The sequence below is a fragment of the Schistocerca gregaria genome, chromosome 2, assembly GCF_023897955.1.
Source record: "Schistocerca gregaria isolate iqSchGreg1 chromosome 2, iqSchGreg1.2, whole genome shotgun sequence".
Lineage (NCBI taxonomy): Eukaryota > Metazoa > Arthropoda > Insecta > Orthoptera > Acrididae > Schistocerca > Schistocerca gregaria.
The window spans coordinates 739843613-739869110 of NC_064921.1; the positions used below are offsets into that span (position 1 = coordinate 739843613).

The following is a 25498-nucleotide window of genomic DNA, read 5'->3' on the forward strand; positions in this document are numbered from 1 at the left end:
AAATCTTTGACTAAAGACAATCACTAGATGAGTTGAGTCCATTCACCATATAATGTAGGTTTTTAGCAGTAAATACACACACAAAAAAGATTTGGAATATGGTAGCGAAGCTCCAAAATACACAGTTACATTTATATTATGTACTCTGAAAGACACTTTCCAATGTGGTGGCTAGACTATCTTGCCACCATCAAACTTCAATGATACATTTGCATATGGTATGAGGAAAGAGCAACCGTCAAAGCCTCTGTTACCTCAAGAGTCTATGATTTCACAGTCATTGGCAATATTGATATACTTGAGAAGATAAACAGTGTTTGACTTTTTCTGCAATGTGCATTAATGGAGTTTTATTATTAAAACTTTCTGAGGTTATTAATAATATGTCTTTCGGTCACAATAAAATGTTCTAGGCTATTATGCTACGGTTGAATGGATTCCACATTAAAACAACATTTTTGTACCCATCAGAGGAGGACATTTTCTAGGAGTGTCTGATTCACACCCTGGCTCGCAACTCACTGCAGAAAAATTCCACCTTTGCAAACTCACAGTGAAAATAATTGCTTTGTGTGTTAATTCAAAGTGGCTCCGGATCAAAATGGTGTCTGTTCTTTTAGACATGTCCAAAGGAACAGACACAATGTGTATATAATTACGCCAATGACAGTGAATGAGCTCTTCAGTGGGAATGTATACCAGGTTCGAATTTTTCCGGCAACCGGCAAAACACCATGAGTAATGTGGATAATGGGCAAGGGGCATTACATTAGTAGTGTGTGGATGAGTTGAGAATTTGTGTGTGATGGGAAGCGTGCTGGGGTAGTCGGCAGTTGTGATGACCAGTGTATCCAGATGACTTAGTGATCAGAGAAATGCCTAGTATGCACAAGACCTAGGTTCAAGTCCCAGTCCGGCATAAAGTTTCAACTTTCCCCACTGATTTTAAAGGAGTCGAATTCTCTTGCTTTGCATCCAGCCAGTTGTCTAACTGATGAAATGATGAAACTTCCTGGCAGATTAAAACTGTGTGCATACAGTTTTAATCCCCCATAAAGCTTAATATCAGTGAACTCTCCACAGAAGAGTGAAAGTTTCATTTTGGAAAAATTCCCCAGGCTATGGCTAATCTATGTCTCCACAATATTCTTTCTTCTAGGAGTGCCAGTTCTGCAAGGTTTACAGTGCAGGAGAGCTTCTGTGAAGTTTGAAAGGTAGGAGACACGGTAAAGGCAGAACTGAAGCTGTGAGGACAGGTCGTGAGTCGTGCTTTGGTAGCTCAGTCAGGAGAACACTAGCCCATGAAAGGCCTCATATGGCCAACACAGTCTCGGCACGCCTGCAGAAATTCAAATGGGTGGTTCTCTGCCACCCTCCATACAGTCCAGACCTCTCTCCCTGCAATTACACCATTTTTGGTCCCTTAAAAAGGCTCCGAGGGGCAAACAATTCACTTTGGATGACGATGTCCAGCTGTATGTGCAGAACTGGTTCACACCACAGCCCCAGGAAATTTATGAGACAGCCATTCATTGCCTTGTGTCACAGTGGGACAAGTGTCTCAACAGACAGGGTCAATACTTCTAACATACAGGTACTGGTTTCTGTAATGATGCTGCTGGCCCTTATAGATAAATCTCACATTATATAAATAGTTGCTACAATATATATTTACTTCCAAGTGAGTGTAAAATATCACCGCCTTGAATCATGAAGCGCACACAGATGAACTGGGTTCATAATAGAGGCTTTTGTCTGGATCATACATAGTTGATATCTTCTCCATGGTTTCTGACTGAGGCACTACATTGTACTTGTAGCCTTTAAATTCTTAAGCTAATAAATGAAAATGAGAACCAGAAATCTCAGTTTTTAACATTGAGCACATTGCCCATAATATAGTGTTGCCTTCAATGTCAGAAAATATGCCATCCCATAATAATTCACGCACAATATCTTAGTGAGGACTAGCATAATGGTATTATTATTCACATGGCAGTCCCCACTAATATTCTGCCTCCAAAACATGGATATTACTTTCTTTCCAACATTGAAGGCAAGTCCAATCTGTCCACTCCTCCAACCACATTGTCAGTTTCAAATTAACCAGTTCCTGCAAAGCTGGAGGAAGATCATGAAATTGTACTCCATCAATGAACACTGATTAGGAATGTTAACTGGTGATGTAATACAATCAATTGCAATAGCAAACTTAAGTTATATTATCACAGGTGAGCCATGGAAATCATTCCCTTGTTAAAATCTCTAGGGGAAGCCTCTCTCCGGTTCAGTATGATTAACAGAATAACAGCCACCATAGCTTCTGTAAAAGCTGATGAATTTAGTTATCATCTACATGTTTGTTGTTTGTGCTGTTGCTGGTGGACACAGAGCATTTGTAATAACATAGCTAAAGTTTAAGACTTTGTGAATGCTCTGCAATTAATCCCATGTTTGTAGTTGGTTTTTTATCAACAAATATGGAGTTTTGAAATCAGGTCATTCTTTAGGAAACACCCTCTATAAGGTGGTATTTGCATAGGAATAAGTCTTCTCTATCAGATTAACGGTTTCAAGGGTTGTACCCATACTGGAAGCAGCTAGTTGAGTTTCCTGGATTCCAAAATCCAAACACAGGTTAGCTGACAATGCACTTCTTGACATTACTATGCAACCAGGGTGGGGCACACTACAATAACAGGCGAACAACATGTGGTCCTCCACTGGTTTCATGGGAGAACAGATTACCTCCTTTCATATGACAGGGCAGTATCCAGCCAGATTTGATTAAAATCAGCCATGAGGATTTCCTTTTAGTCTACTTTTTACATTCCATAGCACCAACTTTGATGAAATCACCGCTTGATGGAGTCTTCAGTGACACTCACCATACAGAATCCAGTAAACAAATGAAAAGCTGCAGTTTTAATCCTCAATGAAAACAATTCTAGACAAAATAATTTAATCGGGTAGATAAAAAATCTATTCACCAAGCAGCAGCAGCAGAATATACACATAAACGAAGGTTATAATTAGGCAATCTGTTAGAACCAGTGGCTCCTCCTTCAGGCAGAACAGCTGGAGGGGAAGGAAGAGAAGTGAAGGAAAATGACTAGAGAGGTCTAGGAAAAAAAAGTAGATTTCGGGTACGACATCCAGAATCACAGGCCTGTAGAGTGTTACCGCACGGGATGAGAAGGAAAGACTTCTTTCTACCCCTTTTCCTACACCTCTCCAGTCCTTTTCCTTCACCCCTCTTCCTTCCCCTTCAACCCTTCTGCCATTGGCTCCAAAAGCTTGCCTAATTATAACCTTTTATGTATGCGTTCTGCCACCGCTTCGTGAGTAGATTTTTCATCTATCCAGTTAAATTAGTTTTAAACCTCAGCATTATTTGAAAAAAAGTTGCAGCTGTTCCTTTCCATTTATTCCACATGGTGACAGAAAGGTGGTGGTGATTGAAGTTCTCTATCATTCTCTGGACTATGTTTGGAGTTCTACATTTGAGATACATTTACTTCAGCATAAATGTTACTGGTTGGTTGATTAATGGAACAAACTACTAAGTCATCAGTCCCTTTTTTCTGGAACAGACAGGCTTATGTGGCTAAATCAGTTATGGTCTACCAAAGGTCAACCAAGACTAAAGGGGCAAAAAAGATTAAAGGGAGGCACAGGAAGAAAGGTAGGCAAGATGCCCCATCTAGGGAGCAGCCAGAAGCCCACAAAAGCAGACAGCAATGAGGGGACATACATTCCCCACTCCACCACCACTTACCAGAGGTAATCCACTCAGAAATTGCCAAGGGAAGACTAGCAATGCAGGCAGGGAGAGAGAAGCACAGGCAGACTAAAGATGAACAAGTTGAACAGACCACGTGAGACAGGCGGAAGAGTAAAAGAGCAGGTAGGATGAGGGCTGGGATGGATCACCATGCCCAGAAAGCCACAGCTTGGTCTGGGTTGAGACGAGGATACAGGTTGGCTGGCAGCTTTTCGAGGAGCTCTTTGCGGTGTGGGGGAGTAGCCATGTATGTGAAAAACAGCATCCCATTTGAGTCAATTGATGTTTCAAAGTACTGCACTGAAAAGATGTTGGTGTGTGTGTTGTGCAGGTGTGGTTAAATTTAACTTCTAACTGTTGTTATTTATAGATTCCCAGACTCCGATTCCACAACATTTTTGCTAAAGCTAGAGGAGGTTCTTGGTTCTCTTTATAGGAAATACAAAAAGTTAGTTATATGTGGTGACTTCAATATTAATTGTATAAGTGATTGTGCAAGGAAGAGGATGTTGATAGACCACCTTAATTCATATAATCTTATGCAAACCGTATTCTTTCCAACGAGAGTGCAAGGGAACAGTAGAACAACCATAGAAAACATTTTTGTTCATTCCTCATTGCTGGAAGGGCATTCTGTTAGCAAAAAGGTGAATGGCCTTTCAGATCATGATGCACAAATTTTAAGTCTAAAAGATTTTTGTGCTGCAACACATGTTAAAAATAGTTATCAACTGTTTAGAAGAGCTGATCCAGTTGCTGTACAGACCTCAGTAAACCTTATCAAGGAACAAGAGTGGCAAGATGTTTATAGCGCTGATACAGTAGACGATAAAGATAATGCTTTCCTCAAGACTTTTCTTGTGCTCTTTGAAAGTTGCTTTCCGTTAGAACGCTCAAAACAGGGTACTAGCACAAACAGGCAGCCTGGGTGGCTGACTAGAGGGATAAGAATATCTTTTAGAACAAAGTGGCAATTATATCAAAATGTTAGAAACAGTCCAAATCTAAATGCAGCAGCCCATTACAAACAGTATTGTAAGATGCTTAAAAATTTTATTACGAAGGCAAAAAGTATGTGGTATGCAGATAGAATAGCTAAGTCTCAGGATAAAATTAAAACCATATGATCAGTTGTAAAGGAAGTGGCTGGTCTGCAGAGACAGGTCGAGGATATAGAATCAGTGCGTAGTAGGAATGTCCGTGTTACTGATACGTCACATATATGTACAGTATTTAATAATCACTTTCTGAATATAACAGGTGAATTAAATAGAAATCTAGTCCCAACAGGGAATCATATAGCGCTCTTAGAAAAGAGTGTTCCGAGACTGTTACCTGAAATGCTCCTCCATGATACTGACAAGAGGGAGATTGAGTTAATAATTAAATCACTAAAGACCAAGAACTCTCATGGATATGACGGGGTATCTAGCAGAATACTGAAGTATTGTTCTATGTATGTTAGCCCAGTACTTAGCCGTATCTGTAACTTTTCCTTTAGGAGTGGTCGGTTTCCTGATCGATTAAAGTACTCGGTAGTGAAGCCAATTTATAAAAAGGGAGACATTGATAATGTTGACAATTTTAGACCTATTTCTATACCATCAGTGTTTGCTAAAGTTATCAAGAAGGTTGTATATACAAGGTTACTGGAGCATTTAAATTCACATAATTTGCTGTCAAATGTACAGTTTGGCTTTAGAAAAGGTTTAACAACTGAAAATGCTATATTCTCTTTTCTCTGTGAGGTTTTGGACAGATTAAATAAAAGGTTGCGAACGCTAGGTGTTTTCTTTGATTTAACGAAGGCTTTTGACTGTGTTCACCACAAAATATTACTGCAGAAGTTGGACCATTATGGAGTAAGGGGAGCAGCTTACAATTGGTTCGCCCCTTACTTTAAGAACAGAAAGCAGAACGTAATTCTCTCCAATATTTAGAGTGGTAGTAATGTTCACTCCCAATGGGGCACAGTTAAGTGGGGCAATCCCCAAGGGTCAGTGCTGGGGCCACTGCTGTTTCTTATTTACATAAATAATATGCCTTCTAGCATTGCAGGTGATTCAAAAATATTTCTGTTTGCTGATGACACCAGCTTGGTAGTGAAGGATCTTGTGTGTAACATTGAAACAGTATCAAATAATGTAGTTCATGAAATAAGTTCGAGGATGGTGGAAAATAATTTGACGCTAAAACACAGTAAGACTCAGTTTTTACAGTTTACAACTGAACAAGAACCGATATTTTGATCAGACAGAATGGGCATATTATAAGCGAGACAGAACAGTTCAAGTTCCTAGGCGTTCGGATAGATAGTAAGCTGTTGTGGAAAGCCCATGTTCAGGATCTTGTTCAGAAACTAAATGCTGCTTTATTTACCATTAGAACAGTATCTGAAATAAGTGACACTTCAACACGAAAAGTAGTCTACTTTGCATATTTTCACACACTTATGTCGTATAGTATTATGGTTTGGGGTAATTCTTCTGATTCAAAAAGGGTATTTTTGGCTCAAAAATGGACTGTTTGAGCTATATGTGGTGTAAGTTCGAGAACCTCTTGTCGACCCCTATTCAATAGTCTGGGAAGTCTGACATTGCCCTCACAGTATACATTTTCTTTAATGTAGTTTGTTGTTTGCAATATTAGCCTATTCCCAAGAGTTAGCAGCTTTCACTCAGTTAATACTAGGCAGAAATCCAATCTGAATGTGGAATGCACTTCCTTGACTCTTGCGCAGAAAGGGGTGCAGTATTCTGCTGCAGCCATTTTCAATAAGCTACCACAAGAACTCAAAAGTCTTAGCAGTAGCCCAAACACTTAAGTCTAAACTGAAGAGTTTTCTCATGCCTCACTCCTATTCTGTCAAGGAGCTCCTGGAAGAGCGGAAAAATTAAGCAAAGTCCAGTGTTACATAGTTGATTTTCTTTATTTAAATTTACGAGTTGTCACCTGAATGTTTTTTTTATATTTCATTTTATCTGTTTCTAATATTGGGTAATAATTTCCTGTATTGACTCATTCCATGACCATGGAGACTTCTCCTTAATTTGGTCCCACAGAACTATAAATAAATAAATAAATAAGGCAACAGAGTTTTCTGCCAACCCCTCAATGGGCCAGTTAGGTTAAGTGACTCTCCCTTAAAAGGAGTAGTAAAAGGCCCACCTCCCCCCCCCCCCCCCCCCCCAACCAAAAAAATCAAGAGTAAAATTTAAAACTAAGTCACAACACAAATAATCAATTTTTTGACAATACAATATAATTGGATAGATAATAAATCTACTCACCAAGTGGCAGTATGAAAACAGACATACGAAAAAGGTCTTACTAATGCAAGTTTCAGAGCCAGTGGCTCTTTCTGGCAGAACAGTTGAAGGGAAGGAAGAGGAGTCAGGCAAAGGAACTGGATACCTTTAGGAAAATGGGTAGTGTTCGGAAAAGTCACCCAGAACCCGGGTGAGGGAGATTTACCATACGGGATGAGACAGAGTGAGTTTTTCCTTATGTCCAGTAAGTCTCGTCTGACCTGGGGTTCTGGGTGACTTCTCAACTCTACCCCTTTACCTAAAGCTCTCCAGTTCCTTTCCCTTCACCACTCTTCCTTCCCCTTCAGCCCTTTTTCCAGAAGAAGGAAACAGTGGTGCCAAAAGCTTACATACATACAACCTTTTTTTTTTATATGCGTGTGTTCTCCTGTCATCACTTGGTAAATAGATTTTTTTATCTATCCAATTACATTGTAAAACTAAGTCAGCCACTGAGGCATCGTCCCCTAACACAAGGGGTAACAAGTCAGGGAGATTAAGAGTCTGCCACAGGGTGGCTAGGTTGAGGCAGTCCAGTAAAATATGGACTAACAAACGTGAACCACAATAACAGTGGGTAGGTCCTCGCAATGGAGGTGTGACCATGAGTCAGTCAAGTATGGCCAATGTGGAGCTGGCAAAGGATGGTGGAGTCCTAGCGAGAGGCCTGCACGGAGGGCTGCCACTGATTTGTTGATTTGTAGTCTCCTTTATCACCTGCAGTTATTCTGGTAAAGTCAAGAGTAAGTCATTCTAGATTCCAGATCCCTAAAACTTGATGGTGTAATACCGATTGGAGAACTGTTTCCAGAATACCAATCTCAAGATTGCTGGTGGCCAGTTTGGTGAGGCTATCAGCAAGTTCATTCTGCAGGAACCCCATGTGGCCCAGGATCCAGACAAAAGTCAATGTGCATCCACATTGTTCAAGGGCATGCAGGGAATTCTTTAAAGCCAAGGCCAAGCAATGGCAAAGGTAACACAGGCCAAGAGATTGCAAACTGCTCAAGGAGTCACTGCAGATGAGAAAGGACTCGCCAGTGTAGGAACAGGTATGCTCAACAGCATGAAAGATGGCTATGAACACGGCACTGAAAACACCATAGCCATCCGGCAAGGAGTTCAGTTCCACTGTAGGATCGACTGACATCTTAAACCAGCTGCAACTTCAGGTGAGGTGCGGCTTTTCAGGGTGTTTCAGCACTTTATAGTGAGTGATGGGAGCAGCAGGTAGTAGCTCAGTTTGACAGTTTCAGATGTCACTGTTTTCAAGTGAAGGCAAAATTGATGTCAGCTATAATTAAGTGACGCAATGTTTTTATTTTGTGCTGTATTATCAAAAACATAATGTAAAAAGTTTTTGTTTTCAACTTTTTCAAATCATGTCAAACATTGTATGAAGGCATGGTTTAACAACCCTGAACGAAGTGACTATAATAGGTATGTACATGCATGGGAGTTATGGATTTGAGAAACTACTGAATTGGAGCTCATATTTTATACTAAAAACTAAATCTAAACAGTTCTCAGAAGATTTACAGGAAGTGCTTGAACAGCTGTCGCAAGAGGGATAAGAGTGAAGTAACGTGTGATTCACATAATGGGACTCAATCGCTTGCAGAGGCTGAGTCACCTGAATCGAGAGGTATAAATAATTGTCATGTACACACGATCACAGGAAGAAAGGAGGATATATTTTCCCTCTGCTAACAAATTCAACTATGTATATTCTGAGACCAGTCAAATATATGGCTCCCATTATGCGAGTCATTTATTGGCAAGTATTGTCTCCCAGTTTCCCTTTTGAGTTGACAAATCTTAATCACATGAGAAGAACAGGGGGGCTTGGGAGTTCACTTCAGCATATCCCAAAGTGTGCCACAGTCATCTGATTTAACTGGTCACTTGCAGCCTTCTCATTTTGACTCATACTAAAACTTCACTGTTATTTCTCTACAGGTTTCCGTTACTTTGTGAAGCCTATTTACATAGCAGTATATTGTTTTACATTTGTTTTATTTCTTCCACATGTCTTATTTCACATTCTGAAGCACTGATAATTACTGTAGGTTTGCTTACTGCTGGGGCTGGTTTGGGCTCAGCAATAGGCTCATTTACAACATTTTTAATCATGCATTTTAACAAACACCTGTTTATGTTGGATCCATAGTTTGCCTCTGACCTATTTTTTTGTTCAGGGTTTTGTTTAGTGCTGCTCTAAAATGTGTTAAGAATTCTTCTCTTCTTTGCCTCAGCATTTGATACGTCACCATCACATTCTTGATTTTATCAGCTTCCAAGCCAGAAGACATTCCTGCTTCGAACTATTTAATTGAGCAGTTTACACAGCAGCCAGGGACAGTTCTTTTCATTCCTTTAGTATGAGCCTTTATTCTGCACTTCCCACTTGTCTGACCGTTATACCGCTGAGTGGTATGCCTGAACTGCTCACACTTAAAAATAAAAGAAATCTAACCGCCAAGCAGTGGCAGGCGAACACACATATACGGGTGTAGAAATCTGCAAGCTTTAGAAGCCAATGGCTCCTCCTGGAAGGAGGGATGAAGAAGAAAGAAAAGAGGTGATGGAAAAGGACTGGTGAGGTGTAGGAAATGGGGAGAGTTCAGAATAGTCACCCAGAACACAGAGTCAGGGGAGACTTACCAGACAGAATGAGAAGGAAAGACTGATTATTGGGGACTGCACCAGAAGATTTGAAAATTTGCATGTTTGAAGATGGAAGATAGAGTAATATGTAAGGCAGATTACTGCTAGAATGTCATGCGCGAGTTTATAAGCTCAGAAAGCTAAGAGCATTGTATGTGGTGGAGGTGAACAGGGAAAAACAGACAGGTCAGAAGAGATATAGAGAAGTAAAAGGGAGTGAAGAAATTAACACCAATTAAACACAGGTGGTTGGTAATAACCAAGGACATGTTGTAATGCCATTCCCACAAGTTATGGAAAACTTGTCTGGGGCAAAAATCCAGATGGTAAGTGTGTTGAAAAAGGCACTGAGGTCAACTGTATGCACCCACTGCTTATGTCCACTCACCCTAACTGATAACTTTGTGGTAGTCATGACAATGTAGAAAGCTAAACAGAATTTACATAACAGCTGGTACAAGTGTTTGCTTTTTTTAAAACACTTCATGACATGCTGGAAACAGCCTGCTAGGTGTGTTGACCATTTTGTTATTGACTACTTTGGGGAATCATTCCCCTCATTCTCAGCCCAAACTGGCTTCTTGGGAATTAATGGTCATACTGTTCCCAAAAGCAACTACAAATACATAGGGGTAAATGCAGACAGGAGCCTACATATCCGAACAAGCCTAATAAAATTTCTGTGCGACAGACATCCTGTCAGTTAGCCTCTAATAATTGTTTCGTCTCAGCTGGCATACACTCCAGCAGCACATAGAACACTACACTCCAACATCGAAATTTTTATTTATTTATTTATTATATAAGCATACTGGTGATGTGGGTGGACAAATCAAGATACCCAGTCAATGTGACAACTTGCCATTACTGCGGAGCACTGATTGCTAGCACATGTCTAGAGTCTATGATTACAGAAGACTGATGGCATCCACCAGTCCCAGCCCATGGAACTCAAATTCCTCAAAACCCACGAAACATATGGCATGACCAGGAGCTTCCTGAATGCCAATGATGTGGCAGGTGTTACCCTAGTAAAGCAGCAGATGTGTAATTATTATTTAGTTACTATTATCTCATGTCTGCTACAGCAGAAAGTCATAATTGTGTAATAAAACTTCTTAGCAACGAACTGTATGACAAAGCATTAGTTTTGATTTTGCAAACATAGGCCTGTTAGCCTCACAAATAAAACAATTGAGCTCACGATATTAGAAACTGATGAGCTGAATATGAGGTCAATAAAAAAGCCACACGACTAACACTCTAGTCTTCCGTCTCTCAACACTGCAGATGTGCATTTGTTCACAGCAAGTTAACATTCCATGTGCTTACACCTCCCGGGTTCACAAACTTGTGTAACACTCATTTGTACTGAACTATGTAACAACTGTTCCCTATGAGAGATGGAAAAATTATTAAGACCAGTTTCTAGCATTTGTGAGCAATTGTTTTGTTTCTGACTTTAACTAACAAGAAGAGAAAAATTTTGCTAAGGATTACTGCACACAAAAACTTCTGTCAAGTGCCCAGGTTTTCAGATTGTTTAAGACTATTTTTGAATGCTAACCTCTACTGAACATTAACCTCTTGGTTGAAAACTAACAAAAACTGATCAAAATGTCAACAGAGGCAGCTCTACAATACTTCATACAGCAGTTAACAATAAGAACAAAATTCAAACAGCTGCATTTGACTTCAATTATCAAATTTTGGTAAATGGACTCAGATGACAAAAATCAGAAAAGCTGTTCTAAGCTTCTCTTGTTGAATATATTCAGCAAGTACAGACAAGGAAAAGTACACTACATTCAATGATAATTGCCAACTATATCCTCCAGCCAAGCCAGAAGGAAGTACAGTGTTTTTGAAGTTTTGGCCTCCTTCCTCTTATTTCACTCAGTTTGTGACCAAAATGCTTTGTTTAGGTGGAGCAGTTTCATGCAAACCTTATGTGATCACATCACATAATTTTATTCATGTTCCATGATGTTCTGATTTGTAGTTTGTCAGCTACAGAAAAGTAGTGTTAACTCTGTAAATATTGGTTAAAGTAGGTTTAATACATAACTTGTACATTTCTTTCATTAAATATATTCCTACAACAATTTGAATCTATTTTTCCCTTTACAGAGGAAAGCAAATATGAACAGAAAATGGAACAACTGATTTCTGGGTTCTAAATATTATGGGATCAACAGAAGCGTCCAATCCCACGCATCGGCTTTGACCCGTGACGTAAGGGCATTGTCGTGTGTGACATCATGACGGCGCGGAGTTTGGTTTGCGAGTGTGGCGTGTTTGTAGATGTCGTCATGTTTTAGTTTATTGTACTCTTTGGTGTTATGTTCAGGGTTTTCATTTGTGTGGTGTAATGGGCTCAGTCTGATTTTGCTTATTATCACGAATTGTTAGTGTCGGCTGTGTCTGTAGTGGAATTCGTCTCAGTGAGTTAACGATTTCGGGTGGAGGTTAATTTAGTGTTGTTTGCTGTACGTCGCCTGGTAATTTTAGTAAAATTAATCGGTTGTTGTTTTTGATCAGGAATGGATATGACAGATAAAATTAACACTGTGCAGGTCAAGGGAAGTGTTCGATCCCAATGTGTGGCTGTATATGTTGGTATTGGTATCGGGAGATGTTTCTGAACTAAATAGCCCAAGGGAAGTGTTTGATCCTAATTTATGCTGTTGAGCTATATAGGTCAAGGGAAGTGTCCGATTCCAGAGGATATTGTGTTTAGTGGTATTTGGGGAGTTTTGTGACGTCTGCTTTTTTGTCGTTTTGTGTGGTTTTGATGGGGTTGGTGTCTAAATTTGTTTATATTTAGATAGCCCCCACCCAAAACCATGCGCTTTTCCTGTTAGTGTCATTAGGCTTTTTATGGAAAGTGTGTGTTTTTCGATGTATTTTCATCCTCATAATGTGAACGTAACGACTTCATATGTGCCATATTAGAATCGTGGTTTGTGGCTGTTTCCGCCATATTTGTGATGTCATGGGTCAAAGCAGACGGGTGGGATCGGACGCTTCCGTATTTCCATATTATGCACCCAGAAGGGAGGCTGTTCTGTTAACAGTGCTGTTAAATTATAAGATGCCACCATAAGTACAGAAATTGCACCATATATAAAAGGTAAATTTTAAGAGTAAACAAAAATTATTTGGAGCATTAAAACACACACACACACACACACACACACACACACACACACACACACACAAATGATACCAATGAAAGTACTTTCTTGATTAACAATGACAAAGCTTGTAACTGTTGTTCATGAGAGATCCTTCTAAATACGTCAGTAATAAAGATTTTTACTCAGGCTGACAATGAAAGCATCAATATGAGTTATACCAGTACACAGGGCAACCACCAAAGAGGTTACAAAAATGTCACCAAAAGTTCTTTTCAACATAAAGAGAATTTACATTCTAGTATTACTACTACCTGATGGAGCTGTACACACTACACCATCTTTGCATTCAGTCTGTTACTCAAAAATAGAAATATTCAGCAGTTACCCATCTCAGCTGGGAAATCAGTTTGGGTCATGGAGAAATGTACGAACACACAAAGCAATATTGACTCTCATGACTGTTATAGATAGACTGAAGTCAGACACCAACATTTACAGCATTTGAAATTTAGAAGAAGCTATCTGGCATAGCAGAAGCATCCAATTTAACCCATCTGCTTTGATCCATGATGTAAACAATACAGCAGAAATTGGTAGTTCCAGCCTACACAATATGCCAACACTGACACGACTACATACACACACCAACAAATACTAACAAAAATAAAAATGACACAGTAACATCTCAAGCCAAAAATAAAATGAAACAACCATGGGAAATTGGGGATTTAAGGCAGGACAAGCTAAATACGCAACAATTAAAAACACCACACCAAACTAAAACAAATAACACAAAAAAGTTAAATCACAACATTCCAGTACACCAACAAAACCATAGGAATCGGACGTTTCCCTTGACCCATATAGCTCAATCACTACTATTAATGCCAAAAAACCAACACCTACTGCTCCGAAAAGTGGAACTGAAGCCCCAACAACTTAAAAACCCAAATATCCCATATTCACTACATCAATTAAAACAGAACCAACCTCCCATAAATATACAACAGACAAAATATCACAATTACTATGGAATAAAACCAAAACAAGAACTCAAAACTACATTAGCCTGAACACAGCCAAAATTCAGATGAGCCCAATGCCACACGTTAAGCTCAGCATGTCAACATCCACTACCAGACGGCACCATGAAAAACAACAACACACCTACAAGCACAACCAACTCAAACACTACCCTGTAATGACGCCACGCACCACACAAGTATTACGTCACACGTCAAAGCAGAAGGATGGAATCAGATGTTCCTGTTGAGTCAGCTTGTTACACCATTACCTGGAATATAATCCTTGAAATTCTGAAGACAGCAAGGGATAAAACATAGGGAGCAAACAGTTATGCACAACTTCTATAAAAGCCACACTGCAGCAACAAAGAGTCTAAGCACATGAAAGGCAAGCAGTGGTTGAAAATTGAGTGAAGAGAGGATTGTAGCCTATTCTTGTTATTCAATGTGACATTAAGAAAGCAATAAGAGGAAGCGTCAAGTAATTGGGAAAGAGAATCATTAAAGTTCAGGGAGAACAAATTAAAACATTAACTTCAAGCTGTCAAACAGCGAAGGACTTTAAACTTCAGTTGAAGAGGGCAGATTGTCTCTTGGAAAAGAGATTGAAAACTATCAACAAACATAAAACAAAGCTAATGGACTCCAACTGAACTAAACTGGGCAATGCTGAGCAAATTAAATTATTTGGAAATGAGAATGTATGAGGGATTGTCAAAGTCTTAATTATAACATCAAAAAAATAGTTAGTCTATGTAATTAACTCAGTGTTTCCAAGTACATGTTACAGCCCTGGTACACACTGAAACCAAGACACCACAGTACCATACCATCCTCCAGCTAATTTTGTAAAAAACAGTAACACATGCTGCTGCTTTGTACTACCAAATTTTAACTAGGCCTCTATTTCTGACATGCCACCCAATGATGACTTTCTCTTTCCTTGGATGAATAAAACATTACATGGCAGACATTTCTAGAATAATGACAAGGTGATTTGAAATGTGGAATGTTTCCTATACAGCTAAAATACAGACATCTACAATCAAGATTCATGACAAGTCATGCACTATTGGAAAAATTGGACCACTGAAGGACAAATATGTAGAGAATGTCTAACATCCCCAAATATCATGACTGCTTTTATTTATTTATTTATTTATTTTTATTTTTTTTTTTGCGGTTGGTGACTAAAACATCATGATTACCCCTCTAAGTAGACAAATTTCGAAGTCAAAGTAATATTTTTTGTGTATTTACAACCATTTTACTTAAAATGAAGCACAGTTAAATGCAAATGCTGACTAGACTTAATTATTGCACATACTTAAGCATTTTGAAGTAATTTAAGACAGTTGTCTCAGCTGGACTATTCAGTAAAGTTGTTCTTCCATATTCCTGCAGACTCTGCATGCTGACACCAACAGAACATGATTATAGGAAATGACTAAACCAACAGAAAAACTGTTGATCTACAAATTAAAAATTATAAAAAAATATATGTTAATGATTGTAGTCAGTTTGTAATCACAAAAGTCAAGCACTAGCCTCAATGTATTCTGAATAAGTTCTAGTTATTTGTAAAGTGCTAGAAGACTACATTGGCTTATTCTCTCCCTCTTAAAAAGATCTTTCTACCCAATACTTCCCCACATGTTTCTTGCAGAATAAACTCCCTGCTTCAAACAGCTCTGATCAGCAAACAGGTTACATTTGAGACTACACAAAAAGTACTCTAACCATTACAAGGTGCCCATAGAGATTCCTCAATCTTTTATAAAATTGGGTAATTTTCCATAGCAATTTTGGTCTAGGAAATTCAGTAAATTTACAAGTGATTAATTTCACAATCTCATTACAAAAATATTTCAGAATTGTTTAGAGAGTTACAAGGTAAATACCCCAACATCAAAATGCAACACATAACCCCAATTTTATAAGACTACCTTACAAACAAATTTTTGCATTGAAGAGCAATTACATCCATTTTATCTCACTGTACAACTATGACACACAGGTCAGAAAATATAAGTCTCACAATTAGGCAGACAGAGGACATGAAGATGTGCATGTGGCACAGTTCAATGTTTATAACCCTGGAGTTAGTTTTCCAGACATAGTTTGCGCAAGCATTACAGTATGTTCATGGTCCAGGAGTCAACAGTGGGTGTCCTAAGAGGTGCCATTATGAAGTGCAAAACATTGTTCTATATTGTACGTTACATACAAGAAATTGTGTGTAAAGAAAGGACATTTTGCAAAAGGTACCATCCAAATGCGGTAGTGTAATGTTTAAGAGACTGACCTAATAATGGATAATGGAGTTTAATCCGCCTGGGCATTCTGGTATAGGATGTCTAATTTTCCTAAATCATTTCATGCAAACGCCAGGATGAGTCATTCATAAGGTTATGTACTCAAAAAGAAGATAGCCTAGTCATATATATTGTATGTGTGAATGCGTTTTGCACTACTTGTTTTCATTGTGTAATAATTACAAATGTCATCATTAGGAGATGAACCCTGGTTGAATACATAAATCAAGGTCTATGAAACTGTACACAATACCGACTCTAAATTTGGTTTCACAATTTTAAGTCTCACATAGCTGCCAAGACTACATGACAAATTGCTGCTGCCCTAACCTAAAACATTTTACTCCATGGTTTGCTCCCAAGCAAATGATGACTCCCTGATAAAGCATACAATATAATTCTAATATACCGAAAAGTTACTACGTCCGCTGTAAATCACTCATCACATCCTGCTCACTACACAAGAAAATAGTATACAATTATTTCACACTTTAAATAATCAAATGCGATAATGTTGTTGGACTCCTGTGCCACAGAAACTGTTTCAAAAATTGAGGAAATATATCAGCTTTGTTCAAGGCAACCCACAAATATTATTACATAATTATCCCTAAACCCATGCTACCTGAACGTGGTGTGGGCGTCACTTTTTTTCCTAGGAAAAAAGAAACAGGATACACATATGTTCTCCATATGTTCCGAATGTTGGCTCCGAGGTCATAATGAATTTTATTCCATGATGCCTCTGTTGCTATACTTTCCGAAATGAACGGCAAAGTCTCTGAAAGTTTGACACATGCGGTGAAGTAAGCTTCTTGGCACACTTACAATTCAACCATCCATTCTTTCGTCAGCATTTCATCCCAGTTGTCTTCATTTAGCTCTCTTAACATGCTTTTCGCTGCTATGCCTGACAAATTTAATGAATATAAGAATATAACACATATCAGCACTCTCTTATACACGCCGGATGCCATCTTTCCTGAGTTCCTGACGTCGCCCTCAACCAACCCTCAACACACACCTCTTTCCACAGACCTGAAAGAAAAAGCTATGTACACATGTTTACTATAATCGCTGCTACGAACTTTAATAACAGCGTAGCCATATGCTCAATCTTTATCTTTCGAGGAACAGATAACTTACAATGGATTATTTACTTCCTTCTGCTACCCATAATATTGTTCAGCATTGTATTAATGATAAATATAGCTACAAATATAACTTATATGGGTAGGAGGAAAGTCTCGCAATGCTGGCAACAACTGATTTCAGTTTAAAAAATACAACTGTAGGAATAAAAAATAACTTTTATTTCGTAAAATTTGAAGAAATTCTAGCTCTAAATGGTAACAGTCCTGATTTTAGATATTTCGTCTGAACCGTTGCTAGAATTCTTCAGCTTTTAACCATTTTATGCATGATTTTTATCCATCAAATTACATCTTTGGTTAACTGTCAAGTATCAACACAGTAAGCAGATCCATAACAAACATTGTGTAGAAATGGCTCATTGGTTCCATAGAAATGTTTTTAAAGCGACAGCACCAGTTAATTTCGATCTAAAACTAATAGCCATGGACGGTGAAGCATTAAAAATTTGTAGGTAAGTATTGTCAGTGCTAAATCATTGCAGTGTATGAATCATTAGCTAACATCAACAGAAGGCTTCCATACAGTACTTTTTTATTACTCAAAGTGCACAATGTTATAATGCTCATATTAGTATTCAGCCTTAAAATGGTTTCCACGAATAAATGTAACGTATTTCAGTGCAACAACGTTATATCAAAAATTTCTGAAATTTACCTTACACTTAAAAGACAATTCTTAACCGACAATGGTGACGTCCGTGGAAGGTTCGGTGAACCATAAAGAATTGTATGCCATAATCTGTCCGACGCAACACACTATTCAAAAATATACGTATCTGCTTAACTTACTAATATCAAGGAAGTCTTACGTTAAAAATACTGTTTTTGTTTCTGTTTACAATGAAACAATAACATATCCTGATTTATTCTGTTACTGTGACCCTCATATACCCACCGTTTCTTATAAATGCTTGTGTTAATACCTAACTCTGTCAGATAGTCCTACAATCATTATACTATTTTTGCTTTGATTCTTTTCATTCCCACCCCCATCCACCTGATTTGACACTGTCACAAAAAACTCTTTTTTTTCATGTCTGACTGCTAATTTTAAATGTGGATCTCATCTAGTATGTCAGTTAGTGCAAACAATTTTCTTATTTGTGATTTGCACTGTATAGGATATGCACTTCTGTTCTGCCCTGCTGGATAAACAGATGCAGTCCAAAAACCATTGTGCATGGCTCTCGCGGTTTTAGATGCCATTCTTCTGAGATTTTACAAACAATGATATGAAAAGCTTTGTTTTCAGAAGGCTCAAAATCAAAGATGTACAAAGAATTTGTTGACTGCCAGAAGGTTGCCTACATTGAGGTGTGAAACACTATATGTACCCACCTTCTAAGAGGATTGACCATTTCGACTAAATGGCAACGCAAATCATGTTGCCGCACCACAATAAACAGGATACCACAGTGGCCTAACAGTTTTCATTATTACTAAAAATTAAAAAAATATTGTGATAAACGTTAATTTTTCTTCCTTTCTAAAACAGAAATGCTGTAAGTGCTCCTCCTTCTGCAGTCTTTCAACAAGTTTTCTGCTCATCAATTCCGGAAAAGGAATAGGATCCTATAGGAAGTCATCTTTAATAGGATCTCTGCTCAACATCTGCTCTCCCAAGATTTAACGTTCCATCGACATCGAAGTCTCTCCCAAGAGAACATCAAGCAGAAAAGCATTTCTGAAGCAGAAAAATTTCTTAACATTGAAAATAGATTTAAGTGTTATGTGTTAAAGTTTTGTGTTGTGAACAGTTTTATTTAATAAGTTGAATGACATCTAAATAGCTTTGTTTTACCAGACACAGACTGTTTTATGCTCTTTGCTGAGTGGAAGTGTTTATTATCATTTTAAGCATTAATGTGCTTCTTTTAATAAACCAGTGTTTTCAAACAATGATATGTGTGATAGTTAAACAAGTTATGGGGCCAAGCTCAATACTGAATAATTTAAAGTAAATTGTAGAAACACAAGTTGTAAGTTTTGTAGGCCCTACATAAATGAAGTGAAAATTTTGAATTAGTGTACATCGGAGTAGCTTTTAAAGTAATTTTATGGATTTCGTCTATGTATTCAACAAGAACGATAATCATTGATTTAGTGGAAGGGCTATCAAACAGGAATACATTGAAATACAAAGCAAATGTCTCGCTATGTGATATTCCTGGAACACTTGACGTTATTGAATATAGATTAGTTAAACGTGTAGAATGTGTGGAAGATGCTACTGCTCAAGTAAAAAGAGACATATAAGAACACATTAAATAATTATCTTAAAGCTGACAGCACTGCTTTAATTGTTTTGACTATGAGTAATGCAGAGGATAATTGCAAAATGAAATTAATATGGCATTGATGGCTGGGAGTCCCACATGGGAAAGTTTGGCTGGCAAGTTGCATGTCTTTTCAGTTGATGTTACATTGGACGACTTGTATGTCAATGATGATGAAATGATGATGAGGTCAACACAATACCCAGTCCCCAATCGTAGAAAATCTCTGACCCGGCAGGAATCGAACCCAGGCCCATTGCATGGCAGTTGGATGCACTAAGCACTCAGCTAAAGGGACAGGTAACAGACATTCGTAATTACAATTTTTTGGATTTGTGAAACATTCAAACGATGATGTAGCATCTCATATATCAAAGTCGAAAAATGTGTGGAATGATTGTACCAAGACGTAGGAAATAATTCAGAATTACCCTATTTATTTTTAATTTGTAAAAATGTACACACACTGTCAGATGAGTATTTTTAATCCAATCAAGTTGGATACTTATATCAAAAAGTGGTAGGACAGTTAATAAGTTGACAACTCAACCTTGTGCAAATGAGAAAGCTTTGTTGAATGAAAGATGGGATTCTACATCTCAAGAGACACTTATAAGTAACTTGTTCGAACATCTCTTTATACAACCATAGTGGGAAAAAATTGTTTGTTATTACTGTTGTTGTTGTTGTGTTCTTCAGTTCAGAGACTGGTTTGATGCAGCTCTCCATGATACTCTAGCTTGTGCAAGCTTCTTCATCTCCAACTACCTACTGCAACCTACATCCTTCTGAATCTGTTAAGTGTATTCGTCTCTTGGTCTCCCTCTATGGTTTCTAGCCTCCATGCTGCCCTCCAGTACTAACTCGGTGATCCCTTGATGCCTCAAAACATGTCCTATGAACTGATCCCTTATTCTAGTCAATTTGTGCCACAAATTCCTCTTCTCCCCAATTCTATTCAGTACTACCTCATTAGAAACATGATCTACCAATCTAATCTTCAGCTTTCTTCTGTAACATCACATTTTGAAATCTTCTATTCATTTCTGTTTATCGTCCATGTTTCACTTCCATATATGGTTCCGCTCCATACAAATACTTTCAGAAATGACTTCCTGGCACTTAAATCTATACTCAGTGTTAATAAACTTCTCTTCTTCAGAAACACTTTCCTTGCCATTGCTAGTCTACATTTTGTATCCTCTCTACTTCGACCATCATCAGTTATTTTGCTCCCCAAATAGCAAAACTCATCTTCTACTTTGTGTCTCCTTCCCTAATAAACAATAAACAGGTAAAGGAGACTGTACAAAAGGAGGGCATGATCCAGTGTTTCATAAAGCCACACACTCCACTGCAAAATTAATGAAGTGAAAGCTGTTTTAGGGTATGAAAGGTGGGGTGATAATTCTCAGACGCAGAGGTGCAAGCATAACACTCAGCAAGACAGTATACAGCTTGATTCATGGATGTCCAGGTATACTGGCTTAGATCTGATATCCATAGAGGCATCTGAACCTAGGAAGGGAGGTCCATTTTTCAATGGTGAAGATGTATCATTCCCAACACTCCTTATTCCACCATTTTATGAGTTGACAGACCTGAGCATGGAACTGTTTGAAGGCAATGAGATGCTTCAGGGATGGGTACCTCTTATGACACTGGAGGGCCTGCCTATAGTCTCTAATGGTATCTGCAATATCCAGTAACCACCAAGGCACTGTCTTCTGTCAGGGGCGACAGTATGAACAAGGGATTACTGATTCAGCTGCAGAAACAATGGTATTTCCAACAGTCTGTGTCACCTCATTGATATTGCAATGCAATGGAGATCCAACAATGGTAGCGGAGGTGAAAACATTCCAGTCAACCTTGGTAAGAGACCGTTTGGACAAGCATCCAAGTGAGTTACACCGTGGGAGGGACAGGAAAATCGGAAAGTAGTCACTATCACACAAATAATCATGAGCTCTCCAGTGGATAGGCAGTAGAAGGCCAGGAATGCATATGGAGAAATTAATGGCCATGTATGTGCCGTGTGCCACACTGAAATGAGAGGAGGCACTTGTATTGACAAGGCAAAGGATCAGTAATGTTCATTCCACCCCACAAAGGATTAAAATCACTCAGAAGTAGAAAAGGTGGGGGAAGTTGGGAAATAAGTGCACTAAAGACATGGTGTGACACTTCACCATCTGGAGGAAGGTGGATGTTGCAGATGGTATTTTCCTTTGTTGTCCTCACCCTGACAGCCACAGCTTTTTAAGGTGTTTGAATGGGCACAGATTCTCTACATGCTGAGGTAAGGTCATAAATATAGGCTCCACCTGGCATTCTGTTACAGCCATTACAATATTTGTTGTACCCCCGATAGACACGAAATAGGGGGTCCACAGTGTGGGAAACCAGGTTTCCTCAAGGGTAATGCAAAAAGCAGATTATTGCTTAATAGTTGTTAAACCCAGCCATGTGGGAGAAAAAACCACAACTCCATTGGAGTGTGACACTCTCTGTCGTCTGCAGTTTACGCCTCAGGGTCGTCTGCTGCCACTGGTTCAGTGCTGGCATCCAATACCATTGTGTCTGAGGCATTGGTGAGTTCTAGATCCTTGGGGGATGCTAGAACCTTCACCTCGTTCTCAGACATGGAACTGTTAGGGAGCGATAGCGTGAGGGACACTGGAGTCTCCCGTTTCTTAACAGACTTCTTCTTTGTCCATTTGCCCTCTTGTCACTCCTTAGGGATTGCTGGGAGAGCTTCGCTAAAGGAGTTTCAGGAAGAAATCAAGACTGCAAAGCCCTTCAACCAGCAGCTAGTGGCTCCTTCAGCCACTGGCTGATATCCACTTTACCAGGGGGGAGACTGTGGAAGGTAGAGTCCCAGGGGATACCTTCTGTGTGAGAGGAGCTGCAGGAGGCTTTTGCTTCTCCAGCTGGGGGGAGGGGCCCAATCTCCCATATGTTTGGGGTAGCAGTGCTTCCAAAGTAAAAGCTCTGGGAGCAACAGAAGGAGATGTGCCCCCAACCACTTGGAGGGGATGTAGTGCAAGGCACTGAGGGCCCATGGAAGAAGGCTTAGATGAGTAGCATACCATTGCCAATGAATTAGCCTCTAGGTAAGTCAGCCTGTACAGGGTCTTGTACTCCATGATTTTCCTCTCCTTTTGGAGTACCATGCAGTCCAGCAAGCAGGGGGAGTGGTGCTCTCTACAGTTGACACATTTGGGAGCATGGGCACATGGAGTGTTTGGATGTAATGGACATCCACAGTCTCGACGTGTGGTGCTGGAATTGCACCAGGAGAACATGTGCTTGAATTTTCAGTACTTAAAGCACTGCATAGAGGGAGAGATGTATGGTTTTATGTCACATCAGTATACATGACCTTGATTTTCTCAGGTAACATATCACCCTCAAAGGGCAAGATCAAGGCACCAGTAGCAACCCTATTATCCTTAGGCCCCTGTATAGACATGCCAGACAAATTGAACACCCTGTCATTCTATATTAACATGTAGCTCGTCATTGGACTGCTACAGGAGTAATGCCTGTGACTGGGTTGGGGATGCCATCTGAATCAGGACTGACCCTCTGCGGATTTTGGACAGTGTTGTCACTTCCCCAAAGTTATCCTCCGTGTGTTCAACAGAAAAGAGAGGCTTTGTAGCCAGAAAGAAGTCCCCATTGTTATGTTGCACACTAAATAACGAAGTGAATATGTCTCTTCTTTCTGTAGTGCTATGTTCCTACTGTGGTGTGGCTTGGGAAGAGCGTGATTTGGGGTCCTATTTCTCAGCACTGAATTCAGCTTTCCCTTTCATAGGGACTGCTGGGGCTATTTGATTCCCAGTGAAAGATGACTTGGTCCACTTCGTCGCAGGTCATCTGCCCTGGTGCCACCCACTCCAATCAGGGGCTCTCCCCATGGCCGCCACCTGGCCACAGCAAAGGCCACCTGCCACCTGGCATGGTGGCCATTGCTGGGAGTCCTGATGCCCCATGATTTCAGGCATGCACCAGTGAACTCTTACTTTTACCTAGCTGTAACATCGCTTGACAAACTGAAATACGTTTTTTAAGGAATGACATAAAATCTTACTGATAAACATTCACATTATGAAAAGGACAGATTGGTACTCGCTTAATAGAGATGATGTTGAGCCACAGACGGTACTAATGGAAAGACTGCAAAACATATGAGCTTTCTTCCAAAAGATTTTCTTGTAACACAGAAAACACTCACTTTCACACAAGCACAACCCACATACACACACCGAGCGAGGTGGCGCAGTGGTTAGCACACTGGACTCGCATTCGGGAGGACGACGGTTCAATCCCGTCTCCAGCCATCCTGATTTAGGTTTTCCCTGATTTCCCTAAATCGTTTCAGGCAAATGCCGGGATGGTTCCTTTGAAAGGGCACGGCCGATTTCCTTCTCAATCCTTCCCTAACCTGAGCTTGCGCTCCATTTCTAATGACCTCGTTGTCGACGGGACGTTGAACACTAACCACCACCACCACCACCACATACACATGACCACTGTCTCTGGCCTCCAAGGCCAGACTCGGTGGTCACGTGTGTATGAGTTGTGTTTGTATGAATGTGTGTATGTTTTCTACATTCAAAGAAGGCTTTTTGACAGAGAGCTCACATGTTTAGCAGTCTTTTTTGTTGTGCTTTTCTGCATCTGAACACCTCTATATGGTGAGTAGCAGTCTATCCTTTTCATAATACTGTCATTATCCCGTCCTGGATTTTCCATTGTTTGATAACTATTCATAATTTATGTGCATCGATTCACAGAGGGTTTCTACATTTTTACACTGATTATGGCTTTTCCTACCCTTTTTTATTTATTGGATGTCACTTATTTTGCTTAATTTATGTTTGGTCCCCTCATCCAGATTGACTTCAACATTTTTACTGAAGTGTGGTCCATGCTGGGATGGTTTCCCAAAGCTCAGCATGAGAGCCACTCTGTGTGGGGTGAGGGGGGGGGGGGCAGTTCAGTAGGGGGGGGGGGGAGTAGGTATCCATATGGTGGTAGCCTATAGACTTAACTAGAAACACACCATTGATGACAAGAGTCCCTTCACATGTCAGGGAATAGGTGTACACCCATTTGGGGGTACCAGGACTCCAGACAGTAGCCATCAGGCATGGTGGTCATTGCAGTGGGTGGGTGGTTTGCAAGGGGAAAGCCTCGTTTAGAGTAGGCGGCATTGTGGCAGATATCTTGAACAATGGAAAGACCAAAGTTATCAGCCACTGGCCGTTAGGTTCCAGCAATCTCTTCAGACAGACCTGAAAATGCTTCAGTGCACAGAAACTTTCTCTCCTTGAGCACACTCAGAGAGGAAGCAAAATATAATGAAATGCAGAAACTTACTTCTTTCAATTTTTGGTTTGTACCTGCACCTACAAAGCCAATGTTCTGTGTAGGTAATATAGAAAATGTTCTCTTAGAAATATTATCCTTCAGTAAATTACTAATTGATTCTGTCTTAATTAAAATGGTGAATCCCACCCAGTCCTACAAGAGCCTGAACATGATACAGGGATTAATATTTCACCTGGACTTAATGCTGCTTGAACAGATTGAGAATTATGCAAAAACGAGCAGAAGCGAGTGGTCCACATTATACTTCATGTACATTGAGGCCCACCAGACAGCAGTGTTGACATTGAAGCATTCATCCTTGCTTTTCAGTGGGATTCACTTCTCGAGAAAGTCAAAATCATTTTCTGTTGTGATGTAAAGCTGAATTTCCCATATCCCATCAGATTTTTAAATTCCAACACTAGGAACATTTTTCCTGTTGCATGA

The 25498-nt window shown here is 39.5% G+C and overlaps 2 protein-coding genes across 2 annotated transcripts in view; one reads left to right on the forward strand and one right to left on the reverse strand.

Moving 5' to 3' along the window:
• Positions 1-17328, reverse strand: part of LOC126334904 (thioredoxin-related transmembrane protein 1) — a 63299-nt gene extending 45971 nt beyond the window's left edge. Inside the window, exon 1 of the mRNA XM_049997614.1 lies at positions 17068-17328. Within this exon, the coding sequence (XP_049853571.1) occupies positions 17068-17216 (149 nt within the window). The 5' untranslated portion in view covers positions 17217-17328. The remainder of the gene's footprint in view (positions 1-17067) is intronic.
• Positions 17329-17339: 11 nt separating this feature from the next.
• Positions 17340-25498, forward strand: part of LOC126334903 (BRO1 domain-containing protein BROX-like) — a 113916-nt gene continuing 105757 nt past the window's right edge. The window contains exon 1 of the mRNA XM_049997612.1: positions 17340-17845. Within this exon, the coding sequence (XP_049853569.1) occupies positions 17745-17845 (101 nt within the window). The 5' untranslated portion in view covers positions 17340-17744. The remainder of the gene's footprint in view (positions 17846-25498) is intronic.